Source organism: Sorex fumeus, unplaced genomic scaffold, assembly GCF_029834395.1.
Source record: "Sorex fumeus unplaced genomic scaffold, SorFum_2.1 ptg000033l, whole genome shotgun sequence".
Classification (NCBI taxonomy): Eukaryota; Metazoa; Chordata; class Mammalia; order Eulipotyphla; family Soricidae; genus Sorex; species Sorex fumeus.
Window position 1 is genome coordinate 510,467 of NW_026606090.1, and position 13,630 is coordinate 524,096.

Here is a 13,630-nt window from a genome sequence, read left to right on the forward strand (position 1 = left end):
TTTTTAATAAAGAGACATGTTGATAGATAGATTGTGATAGATTCTTGTGTGGGTCAAGATAAGAAGTAGGTGTTTCTGGAGCAGAGCTATTATAGGGATTTAAGGAGTTTGCCTTGCATGTGGCGACCCCCTGGCACCACGTCTAGTTCCCCCCAGCACTATGAGGAGTGGCCCTTGAGTGCAGAATCAGGAGTAAGCTCTCCGGGCGTGACCCCATTGCCCTCCCCCAAGTAAAGATGTACACGTGCCGAACCCTTCCTTATGCAGGGCACACATACATAGTACTGTGTTCCTAACCAGTCCTACTTCTGTTACTCTCAGTTTTTGTGCAGTCCCTGAAGGCAGTGAAAATGACATGCGATTCGTGTACTGTGCCTCCTGTATTTGCTACATGCTCAACAACTGGTCTGGCATGGATATGAAGAAAGCCATCAGCTATATCAGAAGGAGTATGGTGAGTTTCATTGAGAAATTAACTGCTTTAGGTTGTTATTCCTGGTATATGGAGCCTGCAGTGTAGTGCATCCTTTGTTTCTTTCACCGAGAATTAATTGTTCTTTTTTGTTTTTTGTTTCGTGGGCCCGCCCAGCAGTGCTCTGGGCTTCTGGCACTAAGGGATCGCTCCTGGTAGACTCGGGACCAAACTCAAGTCAGCTGTGTGTGAGGCGAGCACCCTACCTGCTGTACTGCCACTTTGGCCCTCACCAAGAATTTAGAAAAAAGGGCAGTAAGATTTACATCAGAACAAACATGGAAATGCTGTTGAAAGGGCAGGTTGGTTTGCTGAAATGGACTTTGACACATAATCTGATTGTATCTAAAGGAGCAGTGTTTCTTTTGGAAAGAGAATGATCTTTCCTGGAAGCAAAAACAGGAAGTAAAAATCTGAACTTTAAGGGGCCAGAAAGCTAGTGCAGTGAGTAGGGTACTTGCCTTGCAGCACTGCCAGCCTGCCTTGATCCCACACCCCGAATGATCTCCTGAGTCCCGCCAGGAGCGATTGAGCACAGCACCATGAGAAGGTCCTGAGCATCGCAAGGTGTAGCCCCAACCCCTGCACCCCCAGAAATACTCAGAAAGGCGAATGTTGAAAGTCTTTGCTGACAGGTGGATGGCAGCCTCCCTGAGACCGTTGGTCTGTTGGCTTGTGACTTTTTGACTTAAATGTAGCTAGATTGAACTGAGATCAGAATTTTGGATCGCTTTGTCTTCTTAATACTTTCATGTATTTTTTAAATTTATTTTTATTTTTTCAATATGCTATTTTTAATTTAAAAAATTTTAATTGAATCACAGTAAGATACACAGTTACAAAGTTATTCATGGTTGGGTTTTCAATCATTCAGTGTTCCAGCACCCATCCCTTCACCAGTGTCTGTTTCCCACCAGCAGCGTCCCCAGGTTCCCTCCAGTTCCCTCCACCCCCCCCCCCCCCACCCCCCCGCTTGCCTCTGGGGCGGCACTTTTCTTCTCCCTCCCGCCCCTCTCTACCTCTCTCCCTCCCTCCTTCCCCCTTCTTCCCTCCCTCCCCCCCCCCCCCCCCCCCCCCCCCGCTTTCTCCCCATTCCTCTCTACCACACTGGGCAGTATGGTTTGTGATACAGATACTGAAAGGTTATCATGTATATCCCTTTACCTACTTTCAACACTCAGTTCTAGTCCAGAGTGATCCTTTCCAACTATTATTCTCATCCTGGGCTCTTCTCTATCCTAACTGCCCTCTGCCCCCACTACACACTTGTGGCAAGCTTCCAGCCATTGACCAGTCCTTCTGGACTCTGTTTTTCCTGCCCTTGGACGTTACTCTCATACTATTTTTTTTTAATATCCCACAATTGAGTGCAGTCATTCAATATCTCTCTCTCTCTCTCTCCTTTTGACTCATTTCACTCAGCATGATATTCTCCATGTCCATGTATTTCTAAGCAAATTTCATGACTGCATTTCCCCTAACAGCTCCAGATACTCCACTGTGTAGGTGTGCCGTTGTTTCTTTATCCTGTTTTTTGTTCTTGAGTACTCGGGTTGTTTCCAGACTCTGGCTATGGTGAATAGTACTGCAATGAACATAGGAGTGCAGATGCTACTTTGTTTTGGGGCCCCCAGGGTATAGTCTCAGAAGTGGTGTTGCTGGGTCACATAGGAGTTCAGTTTCTAGTTTTTTGAGGAATTTCCATGTTGTTTTCCAAAATGGCTGGACCAGTCAGCATTCCCACCAGCAATGAATGAGAATCCCTTTCCACTTCCACACATCTGCACTGGATTTTTTTTTTAAAAAACTAAGTTTGATTTTGAGGGAAATGTTAACTCTTTCACGCAATACGATTTAATTTTTTTATCAGCAATAGTAAGAGCAATGCCCTGACTTGGATCAGAGCGATAGCGCAGCAGGTAGGGTGTTTGCCTTGCACACGGCTGACCTGGCCGACTCGCATTCGATTCCTCCGCCCCTTCCAGAGAGCCCGGCAAGCTATAGAGAGATCTCGCCCACACGGCAAAGCCTGGCAAGCTCCTCATTACGTATATGATATGCCAAACACAGTAACAAGTGTCACAATAGAGACATTTCTATGCCCGCTCGAGCAAATCGATGAACAACCGGAGGACAATGACAGTGACAGTAAGGGCAAGGAAATTTTAGTCTCAGCAAGAATTCGTTTTTGCTCTACTTTTCAGTCTATTAGGTAAACTGAAGAAATAGAAATAGTGCTTCTCTGTTCAGCTTGATTATTTCCTAGATAAAAGGATTAAAGAGACTTTAGGGTAATTGAGTGTTTAAAATGGTTTTAATGAAAGCATTTTCTTAGAGGAGTGGAATTGTTTTAACTGGATGAAAGTGTGAATGTGATTCAGAGTTTAATGCTACAGTGAAAAAATTGGAGGCAAAAGATCAGACATTTTCTTGAATTTTATGTGCAGAGGGGATTTGTGGAATGTAGGACAGTAGGTAATAGGCCTTTGGGGCATAGACTGCCACAGAAATGAGAATGTTCTCAGTGTTTTGTATCTGCAGGTGTACAGATAGTACAATTTTCCTGGTGAGAATGAACTTGTCACCTGTCTCTGTTGGCATATGCCATATTTTTTCTATGTAAAGTTGGCAGTTTTTCCTTCAGCATCTTGGGACGAGATTGTTAAATATACTGTCTTTCAACAATCTGATCCATTAATGTTAAAATGCATTTGATGGTTTTCCAGTTCTATCATTACTTCTCTAATTATGAGTTACGATTCTCTCGTTAGACAAAGCTTTCTTTCTGCCTGCCCCTTGTTGGTTATAACTGTGGACTCTGGTTGTTACTCTGCAGTTTACTGTTCCTCTCCTTAATATTGTTGCTGGGATTTCCCCATAATGACTGGTGACAGGCATTTCAGGCAGGCTCTGATGCCCTTTGGACTTGCTCCCTTTCTTGGCTCTTGGGCCGCACTGGCCGTGCTCAGGGCTTACTCCTGGCTGTGCACTAGGCCACCCCTGGCGGGGCTTAGGGGACCGTAGGAGGTGCCAGGACCGTAGGAGAGACCTGGGTAGGCTGCATGGAAGACGAGCGCCTTACCCACAGTCCAAGCCTTCATTCTCTGCGCGCTTCCTTGCCTTGAGACCCCAGATCTTCTGCTTATCTTTTACTTGGCTCCATTCCAACCCTGAATCTGTTCTTCGGGGAGTCCTTTTTCTTGGAATTGGAAAGTGATGTTTAGAAAGAGGCTGAGCATTAGGTGTGCTTGTTGGTGTTAGCATATCATTAGCACTCTCAGAGGCAAGCCAGGATATACTCCGGTCTGCACATGCTCCTCCTCCGTTACTCATATACATGCATCTGCATCTGTTTTATCGTGAAGCTTACCTTGCACGCCACTAACTTAGGTTCAGTCAAGGAGCCTTGTAAGGTGCCCTGAGCACAAAACCAGGAGTCAGTCCAGAGAACCACTGGGTCTGTCCCCAAAATTGGAAAAATTAACATCAAGCCATACTAATACCTAGTATTTCAATGTTTCAATTCACACTGTAGGATTCATTTTAGCCTTCCTATGTTTGTAACCTCTCTCTCCCCCTCTCTGTCTCTATCTCTCTCTCTCTCTCTCTCTCTCTCTCTCTCTCTCTCACACACACACACACACACACTCTCTCACCCTCCCAAACCCCCCAGTGATGCACAGGGGTTACTCCTGGCTTTACACTCAGGAATTATTCCTGGCGGTGGTCAAGGGACCATGTGGGATGCTGGGGATCGAGCCTGGATCTGCCGTGTGCAAGGCAGGCGCCCTACCTGCTGTGCTATCACTCTGGCCCCTGTAACCTTTCTCTGGCAGTGACAAATTGGATTCCCATTGTCCACAGAATACTCAAAATATGTATTCCAGAAATCCATGGATTATTTCTTTTTTTTTCTCCCCTTAGTATGATTGTGTTATTTATTTGAAATACAGTTGTTTGTTTCTGTTTGGATTCCATTTTTGTTTCACTCAACTTCGTTTATGAGTATGTAAAATACTGACTGGGTTCTGTAGTCAAAACTACCAAGTGTATGAAGAGAGTTGTAACTCCCTACCTCACCTTTTCTAATGCTCACATTTACCGGCTTCCCATTCTCTGTAGTAACCTTCCTTCATGCATCTGTGTGTGTGAGTGGGGGCTGGGGTTTGTCCTTCCTTTATTACATTTTTTAAAATTTCATTTAATTTTTATGAAGTTGTTGACAATAATTTATTACATGTAATATTCAAACATCAATCCCACCACCATTGCACCTTTCCAGTTTTTGAATTTTACCACCCCAAATTTTACCACCCCAAACTGTGCCCCCAAAGCAGTACCAAAACAACTTATTTTGTATTGCTTGTTAGAATAATTCGCTAAAAATAGTCCAAAAAATTTCCTTAAGGAACCTGTGTGAAGATTGTTGTATTTCACCCTGGAGCCATTTAAGCCCTTGTATGAGAGTTTACTAACATGTTCGTTAAAAGTTGAGCCGTGTGTGAGATATGTGTGTGATATATATATATCCATATCCATATATATATATCAGATATATATATATATATATCACTGTCATCCTGTTGTTCATCGATTTCTTCAAGCAGGCACCAGTAACGTCTCCTTCATCCTAGCCCTAGAAATTTAGAAAGTACCACATTAGAGGCTCTTTCAGGGTCGGGAGAATGAGACTCATCATTGTTACTGGTTTTTGCATATTGAATATGCCCCGGGGAGTTTGCCAGACTCTGCCATGTGGGCAGGATACTTTTGGTAGCCTGCCAGGTTCTCCAGAGTAAAAACTAAATAATAAGATGTCATGTGGCCACTTCGGTAGCTGGGTTTTCTAGTCTCTGAGTCTTGGCCGTTGATGGGATTACACGGTGCCGGGGGCAGTTGGTGGGTAACGCCTACATACCCGGAAGATGGGGGATCTGGGTGGAGGAGGCACAGTCCCAATTCAAGCAGGCTTAAAGATCTGCGCCCCAGGTCTCGTACACCTGGGTTCCTCTGCCAGTTCCTTCATGCGTAAGGCTTGTTCAAACGTGTGGAGAGCGGTCTTAAGCGTGGCTGTGGCTGGAACTGGCATTATGCGCTATATACATATAGCTTGTGTGTGTGTGTGTGTGTGTGTGTGTGTATTCCCCGCCCCATGAGATTGGTTGCCTTCTACTTTAAACCCCATCAAATGTGGTGTGCTACTCTTGGTACATCAGTGGTGTAGAGTATGAAATGTTGTTCCAGGAATTTTAAAATTCAAAATACGGTTATACAGCAGATTCACTTACGGGTGAGGCTCATCTGAGCATGTGGAAAGCGTGTGGAGAGTGGCCATGAGCATGGCGGTGATCGAGTTCTGGAGGTTTTCAGCTGCCTGGGCTCTCTTGGGGCAGGGAGGAGAATTTACCTGCCCCCATCCGAGTTGCCCCGGATGAGACAGACTGGTGCGGGGTCTAGAGGCATCTCTGGCCCCTTTATTACATTTTTATGAACAGATACATGGGCATATTTTTATTTTGGGTGGGAATCATGCCCAGGGCCACACACATACAAGGCGGATGGATAGGTGTGTATATTGTTTGATTGTTTTGCTGCTACCCCTAGCAGTGCTCAGGGGTTACTTTTGACTGTGTGCCAAGGAATTACTCCTGGCAATGCTCAGGGAACCAGAGGGATGCTGAGGATCAAATCCAGGTCAGCCGCATGTAAGGCACTGCTTACCCACACTGTCGCTCCAGCCCAAATACGTAATTTTTTTTTTTTTTGCTTTTTTTTTGGGGGGGGGGGGGTAGTCACACCCGGCGATGCCCAGGGGTTACTCCTGGCTCATGTGCTCAGGAATTACTCCTGGCAGTGCTCAGGGACCATATGGGATGCTTGGAATCGAACCCAGGTCGGCCACCTGTAAGGCAAATGCCCTACCCTCTGTGCTATCGCTCCAGCCCCTATGTATATTTTTATTATTTCTTTCTTATTCCAAAAGTAGCAAGCCAGAGATAGGTTTTTTTTGGGGTGGGGTGCAATTTGCTTTTCACACTGAACAGTGTAATTTAAGAATCAATGTCAGGTTACAGAGATTTTTCTCATTCTTTTTTGTTTGCTTTTGTTTTGGGGCCACACCTGGTGGTGCTCAGTGCTTACTCCTGGCTCAGGAATCACTCCTGATAGGCTTGGGGGACCATATGCAGTGCCAGGGATCAAACCTGGGTGAGCTGCATGCAAGGCAAGTTCCTTACACACTATATTGTTGCTCCAACCCCACTCCTTTTTTTTTTTTAATGATTTCATACTAAGCCAGGGTGTATATGAGCCATAGTTTTCAACCCTTCTTTGTCTAGTCCACTTACTTTTCAGATACAGTAGTCCAGTTAACTTCTGCAGATATATATGTTGGAAATGCATCTTCAGAGTATTTCTAGAAGAGCTGCTTAATTAGAAGGTAAATACAGAGGTCAGGAATATCAAACATTAAAAGTAAATGAATGTCATTTTATTAGTAGTACCCGTTTTCTCTCCAGAAGATGGGTCGGCCACCTTATTTTCTCACCAGTGACTAGTGTGTTAGCTTCCACATTGCCACACCAGTGGAATGTGTGCTTAGTACTTGTGGTGTTAATCCCTAGGACTCCGGTATGCAAACTGTGTGCTGTAGCTCCTGGGCGCCTGCCTCTGCACCTGGGCCTCTTTTTCTCCATCCCTTTCGTTACAAATTCTGCTACTGGCATTCTGATGATCAGTGATTTTTTCCTTCTGTCACTCTTTGATCTCAGTTTCACTTCTAGTATTGTTGCTTTTCATTTCTTTACTATCTTTTCTTTTTTTGGTTGACCAACCCTCTCTTGTTTTCTGACTTAGAAAAAAAATGTCGTGGGCATTTATCCCCAAGAGACAGTGAGGCAGCAAAGCCACACACTTCACTATGTGTGTGAATTGGAAAACATTCAGTGAAAAGGTGGCAAGATCAGGTCACTGATCAGGAGCTCAACTATTGATGATGTGATTTGTGGTCTGACGAGCTAGTAGCATGTTTGGACTTCCTATGACTGCTTATGTGTAGTCGACTGTGGCTACTTAAATTTGAACAGAGCTGTTCATGCTGTTGATGAACCGAGCATGGAATGTAAATTTGTATTTTGGATCTGTGCAAACTAGAACTGCTTATATTTCATATTTAGGATTAACACGCTTTGGTACTGAGTTGAGATCCTGAGTTCCCTGCTATTCTCTTCCTCACGATTTCTCACAGATGGCCTTTACTCTCAGCAGAATTGTGCCAGGAGGGGCTGAAGGGATAGCACTGTGGGTCGGGCGCCTGCCTTGCATGTGATTGACCCAGATTCGACTTCGGGAACCCCATATATCCCCTAAGACTTGCCAGAAGTGATCTCTGAGCCTAGAGCCAAGATTAAACCCTGAGCACTGCCATGTGTGGCCCAAAAACAAAATTTACGAGGGTTGTAAGACACAGATAGTGGAAGCTAATGTTTCTTTTTCTGTTGTGGGTAATTTGGTGCTTGAGAAGTGTCTTCCAATTTGGCTGTGGTTTCAGTTTTATATACTTTTGTGGTTCTTACATTGTTTTGATTTTGTTGGACATGTGGACAGATGGGCTGGAGTGATAGCTCAGTGGGTAGGGCATTTGCCTTGCACGCAGCCGACCCAGGTTCGGTTCCTCCACCCCTCTCGGAGAGCCTGGCAAGCTACTGAGAGTATTTCGACCACAAAGCAGAGCCTGGCAAGCTCCTCCTGGCATATTCGGCATGCCAAAAACAGTAACAACAAGTCTCACAATGGAGATGTTACTCAAGCAAATCAATGAACAATGGGAGGACATTGCTACAGTGTTATAGTGCTATGTGGAGAGATTGAAGTTTACTCCAGCACCATTATCCTTGGCTACCTAGAATTACTTTAAAAAAAAAAAGGATTTGTTTGTGCCTCTAATGTTTTTTGAGTATAAAATTCTTAATGTCCCCTAAACTCATAGATTTTGAAAATGGAAAAGGAATAGGGTTGATGGGGCTTTTTAACATTGGGTCATATCTCTGAAGAGTCTGTTCTCAGAAATGCTTAGTACTTCGTGGAGATTGCCTTGCTAGAGTGCCCATCTTCACAAGATGGAGCTACTTAAAATGTCTGTTTCCTCGCTCTTTTGTGGGACAGAGTATGTATTTTGGAAGGTTAAAAAAAAGTAGGAATAAAATCCCATTGGGAGACCAGACATTAATGTGATTGCAATTTACTTGATCTTTTACTATCATTTTCACCCACCCATTAAACTCTACGATGTTTTTCTTTTTCAGTCCTATGACAATGGGCTGGCCCAGGGAGCTGGACTTGAATCTCATGGTAAGAGCTCTTCAGACCAGTCAGCAGGCAGTGTCCACCTCGGGGCTGCAGGGGGAGCCCCCCAAAGTCTGAGTCGTTCCTTCTGGAAGAGGACGTTGCTTGTTTGGGGGCCTGACTTGTTGCATCACTGCAGTGGCCCCCTTGCCTCCTCCTGTTTGATCTCTCTCTGCCTGCCTCTTGGAAGGGACTTCAGGTTACATTTCATACCCTCCAGAATGCCCAAGATGATTTCCTCTCAGGACTCTTGGTGTCCTCACCGCTGCGGGCTCCCTTGACGGTGTCAGCTGCATTTGCTTGATTAGGGATTAGAACTCAGAACTGCAGGGCATGGCGGGGAGGGGCTGATTCAGGCTCCCGCCGTGCCTGTTACTTGGAAGTGACGTTTTCTTCTCTGCCCCCACCTTGCTCCTTTCTCTGGCTCACACTTTTCTTCTTTAAATTTCTTAACTAGTATATCTTCACAACAGTTTCTGGCTCATTACTGTTAAATGTACGAATCAGTCCAGCATCAGGAAAATGGAACTTCAGTTCTTAGGCAGTATATTCATAAACTGTCTTTAAAGGAATTTGGATCATTTGGGGGTGATGTGTTCTGACCTGAGAGATGTCGTCCTAGATTTCACTTTCAGTTCTGCCATTAACCATGTGATTTTGAAACGTGTCTTCATCAGAGTCTGTGTGTGTGTGTGTGTATGTGTATACTTATATAAAATATAGCCTTCAATGACTGTTTTCATTTGCATTGCTTAGCAGTTCTTTTTAAAAAGTAATCATAAAATTTTATTTTACTGTTTCCTAGAACTCCCAACTATTTCGTGCTATTTTCCTCGACATCCGATCTGAGCTTTAAAGTACTCTGGTTTTGATTGACAGGAGGATCAACTTTTTGTGGCATTGCTTCCCTGTGTCTGATGGGCAAGCTGGAAGAAGTTTTTTCAGAAAAGGAGTTGAACAGGATAAAGCGGTGGTGTATCATGCGGCAGCAGAACGGCTACCACGGGCGCCCCAACAAGCCCGTGGACACCTGCTACTCTTTTTGGGTGGGAGCGACTCTGAAGGTGAGGGAATGACAACCCCAGAGACCCCGCCCTGTGCAGTGAAAACTCAGCCTCGAGAATCTGGCCTTGGCATGATTCCTGAAGTAGTGTTAGTTTTAGACTCTGGTTTTTAATTTTGTCTCTCAGGCCAAGCAAGTCTGTGTGTGTGTGTGTGTGTGTGTGTGTGTGTGTCTGTGTTTCACTGAAGTTCTGTTATCTCTTGTGCTACCTGAAATTTCCATAAGACTGTAAAAAGTTTGCCTCCAAAATTAATAGTCCACCTAAGGATCTTTCTGAGCTGTGATGCCCACAGAGTTCTTGTGGGGAAAATCATAGTTATTTCTTTAACAACTTGTAAAGGTTTTCTTTTTTTTTTTAAACTAAAATTTAATTACTAACTTGCTCCCACATTCCCCCTGGTCTTTACTGCCTATTTCTAAATAGTCACTCAACAACCTCCCCAGTAGTCACTCTTTTCATATTGCTCTGGTACCTTCAAAAAATTAGCTTCTCATTCTGATACTCTGGAATCTAAGAAAGTCTTGACTCATCTTCTATATAATATCTCACTGTTCCTCTTAACAAGCTTCATAAGTGTGGTTGAAATAAATTCAGAAAACTATTTTTGAATATTTTTAGACCCTTAGCTATTGAGGATTATTGCTTTGGTCCACTGTGACATTAGGGACTATAAAGTAATGTTCTTCTGTCATTCTTTTAAAATTTACTACCAAGGATTTTAGCCCAGAGATAGCCCCAAGGGCTAAGTGCGTGCTCGCATAGGGGAACCCAAGTTTTATTCCTGAGCTCCCCCACTGCCAACTATGAGCACCGTCAAAAAAGAAAAACAGAGTTTTTAATAGATTTTTACTTTACTCGAGATATATAGTCTAGAAAATGGCAGATGAATACTTTTAAATTCTTCCTTCCCCCCCTTTATTTTAATAATAGTCTCAGAAAAATGAGATGCTTCCCTAGTTTTCAAAAAGAAGTAATTGGGTTTCAGGATTTTGTGGACTTCTTTTTCTTTTAATGTTTTGCTCCATTATTTTATTTTAAATTATCTTTCTAGAAGGTGAAATTTGTTTACAGTTCCAGGGATCTAAGCTAAGATCTCATGTATACACAGCAGTTTCTGCCTCTGAGCTATAACTGGCCCCCTGGCGCCGTGTAATCCCACCAACGGCCAAGACTCAGAGACTGTAAAACCCAGCTCCCAGAACCACACGGCCGCATTTGCAGCCGCATGCCATCTTATTATGACATTTTATTATCTCATTCCTACTTTGGACAAACTGGCAGGCTACCGAATGTAGCCTGCCCACACGACAGAGTCTGGCAAACTCCCCTGGCATACCCAATATGCCAAATACCAGTAACAATGATGGGTCTCATTCTCCTAAAGAGCCTTGAATATAATCTCAGTGCTAGGATGAAGGAGATGTTACTGGGGCCTGCTCGAGGCAATCGACGAATAACAGGATGGTCGTGATTCTAGTAGGTACCAATTTAAGTTGGCTTTTGATACGTTGTAGGTACCAGTTTGAGTCTTTCAATATGATCTTCGTCGTCTTTGACAACTTTCATTTTTGCTGTTTTGGGTTGTTTTTATTTTTGTTTTTGTTTGTGTGGGGCCACTCCCAGCAGTACTCAGGGCTTCCTCCTGGCTCTGGCTTTGGGGATCATCTTGGCAGGACTTGGGGGACCATAGTTGGTGCCAGGGGTCCAGCCTGAGTTAGCCATGCACACTGTTAGCCTCTTTCCTGCTGTGCTACCTCTGCTCCTTTCGATGCTTCCGAAAAGCAGCAATCCTTAAACATTTTTTTTTAAACCCTAATTCTTGGGGATTTTACCTACCATAACTTTTAATATACTGATTTTTCTATATCACTTCCATGCAGTTTTTGATTCCCAGCTATGAAATGATAAGGATTTGGCCTCCCTTTTTTTCTCTTAGCAAATTATTAACCTGTTATTTTATTTTACGTTTTTTAGTTCTGAGCTTTTTGCCTTCCTCTACAATCTTTTAATATTATCTTCTTACCTTTGCTTTTATAATGTAAATTTATACATTATAAAATTTTATGAAATTATGAAATATTGTGTAACAATAATCAAATGCCATGCTTTGCATAGATGTTGATTCTAAATTTGAAGACTAGTCATCACTGCTTATTATCATCATGTAAATATAGCTTATTACTCAGCCAAGTACAGTTTTATGGTTATAGTTTAAGTAATAACCCATGTACTCATGAGGAAAAATGTTTCTAGCTTCAGGATTGTTGAGCATCTCTTTATATTTTGTTTTAGGGCCATACCCAACAATAGTTCGGGGCTACTCTGGCTTTGCACTCAGGAATATACTCCTGCTGGTGCTAAAGGGGACCACATGAGGTATTAGGGATGAAACCTGGGTCAAGTGCCTACTCACTGTACTATTACTATTGCTCCAGTCTCTCCTTATATTTTCTTAATGAAAATCAAGATGGATGAGGGCCAAAGCAATAGTACAGCGGGTAGGGTGTTTGCCTTGCGTGCAGCCATCCCAGGTTCGATCCCCGGCATCCTATATAGTCACCTGAGTACTGCCAGGAGTGATTCCTGAGTGGAGAGCCAGGGCACTCCAGAACATTGTCGAATTCCTAATACTCCTCTCCCACCACAGTTTACTGGACTTCCTCTACCCGTTTAGCCCAATTTTCTGCTCCTCAGTTCAAAGTCTGTGGTCAGTCTAAGATTTTATTCTCATTGGTCTTTATTCCTTTGCTTTATTTCTTTATATACCACACATAAGTGAAATCATCTGGTATTTTTCTTTCTCCCAATTTTGTTTTGCTTCAAATCCACAGTTTTTATACCATATTTTTTTACCCTTTATCTTTTCTAAAGAGTTACAATGTTTTATAATCCTCCAGTAAGACTTCTCTAGAATCTAATTAGTAATTTTTATTGCTCTGTTCTATATTTAGTATTAGTTACTAGTTTATAACTAATAGCTTAAAAGTCTATCATAAGAGCTAACATTTAAAAAGATGAAATTTCACTTTTTAAAATGACTTGACTGGGGGCTAGAGAGAGAGTACAAGGGTTAGGGTACTTGTCTTGGATGTTGCTGACTCAGGTTCGATACCCAGCATCCCATATGGTTTCCTGAGCACTGCCAGGAGTAATTCTTGAGCGTTTGCTGGGTGTGGCCCCCAAGCAAAAATAAATAAAATGAGTCGAGCAGTTCAGAAGGTTGTGTTTTGAACTTAATGTGGCACAAAGAAGCTAAAAGAAGGAAGTAGAGGGCTGCACACACCGTCATCTCATTGTGCAGCTCAGTTGAACCCCCATCTTGTGGAGACCCAGAACCTAAAATACAGTAAAAAGAAAGCTTGGGTCTTTGAGCTCAATCACAAAATAAAAGGAAGTAGTTGCTCAAGAAAAGGAGACTTGACAAGATTTTAAAAACAATAATAGTGGGTGACTACTGTTAAGTGCTTAAGTTCCCAGAAACCTTTCAAAGCGTTAATAGAGAAAGCATATTTAAATAATAGGATAGCTTGAAACGGAGTCATTTTATATCAGTAAGGTTCGATTTGTCCTTTCGTTTCAGCTTCTGAAAATTTTCCAGTACACTAACTTTGAAAAAAATAGAAATTACATCTTATCAACTCAAGATCGTCTTGTTGGGGGATTTGCCAAATGGCCTGATAGTCATCCAGGTAATTTATTCTTTTTGTAGAAGTCCACAGCAACTGTTACTTTTGAGTAGCTCTTTAGTCAT

General features: G+C 42.9%; 1 protein-coding gene across 2 annotated transcripts in view; it reads left to right on the plus strand.

Moving 5' to 3' along the window:
• The window catches only part of PGGT1B (protein geranylgeranyltransferase type I subunit beta), a 32,559-nt gene that overhangs the window by 15,291 nt on the left and 3,638 nt on the right, over positions 1–13,630 (plus strand). For both annotated transcript variants that reach the window (XM_056116796.1, XM_056116795.1), the window contains 4 exons: positions 322–454; positions 8,776–8,821; positions 9,695–9,879; positions 13,460–13,568. In XM_056116796.1, coding sequence (XP_055972771.1) covers positions 322–454; positions 8,776–8,821; positions 9,695–9,879; positions 13,460–13,568 — 473 coding nt within the window. The remainder of the gene's footprint in view (positions 1–321; positions 455–8,775; positions 8,822–9,694; positions 9,880–13,459; positions 13,569–13,630) is intronic.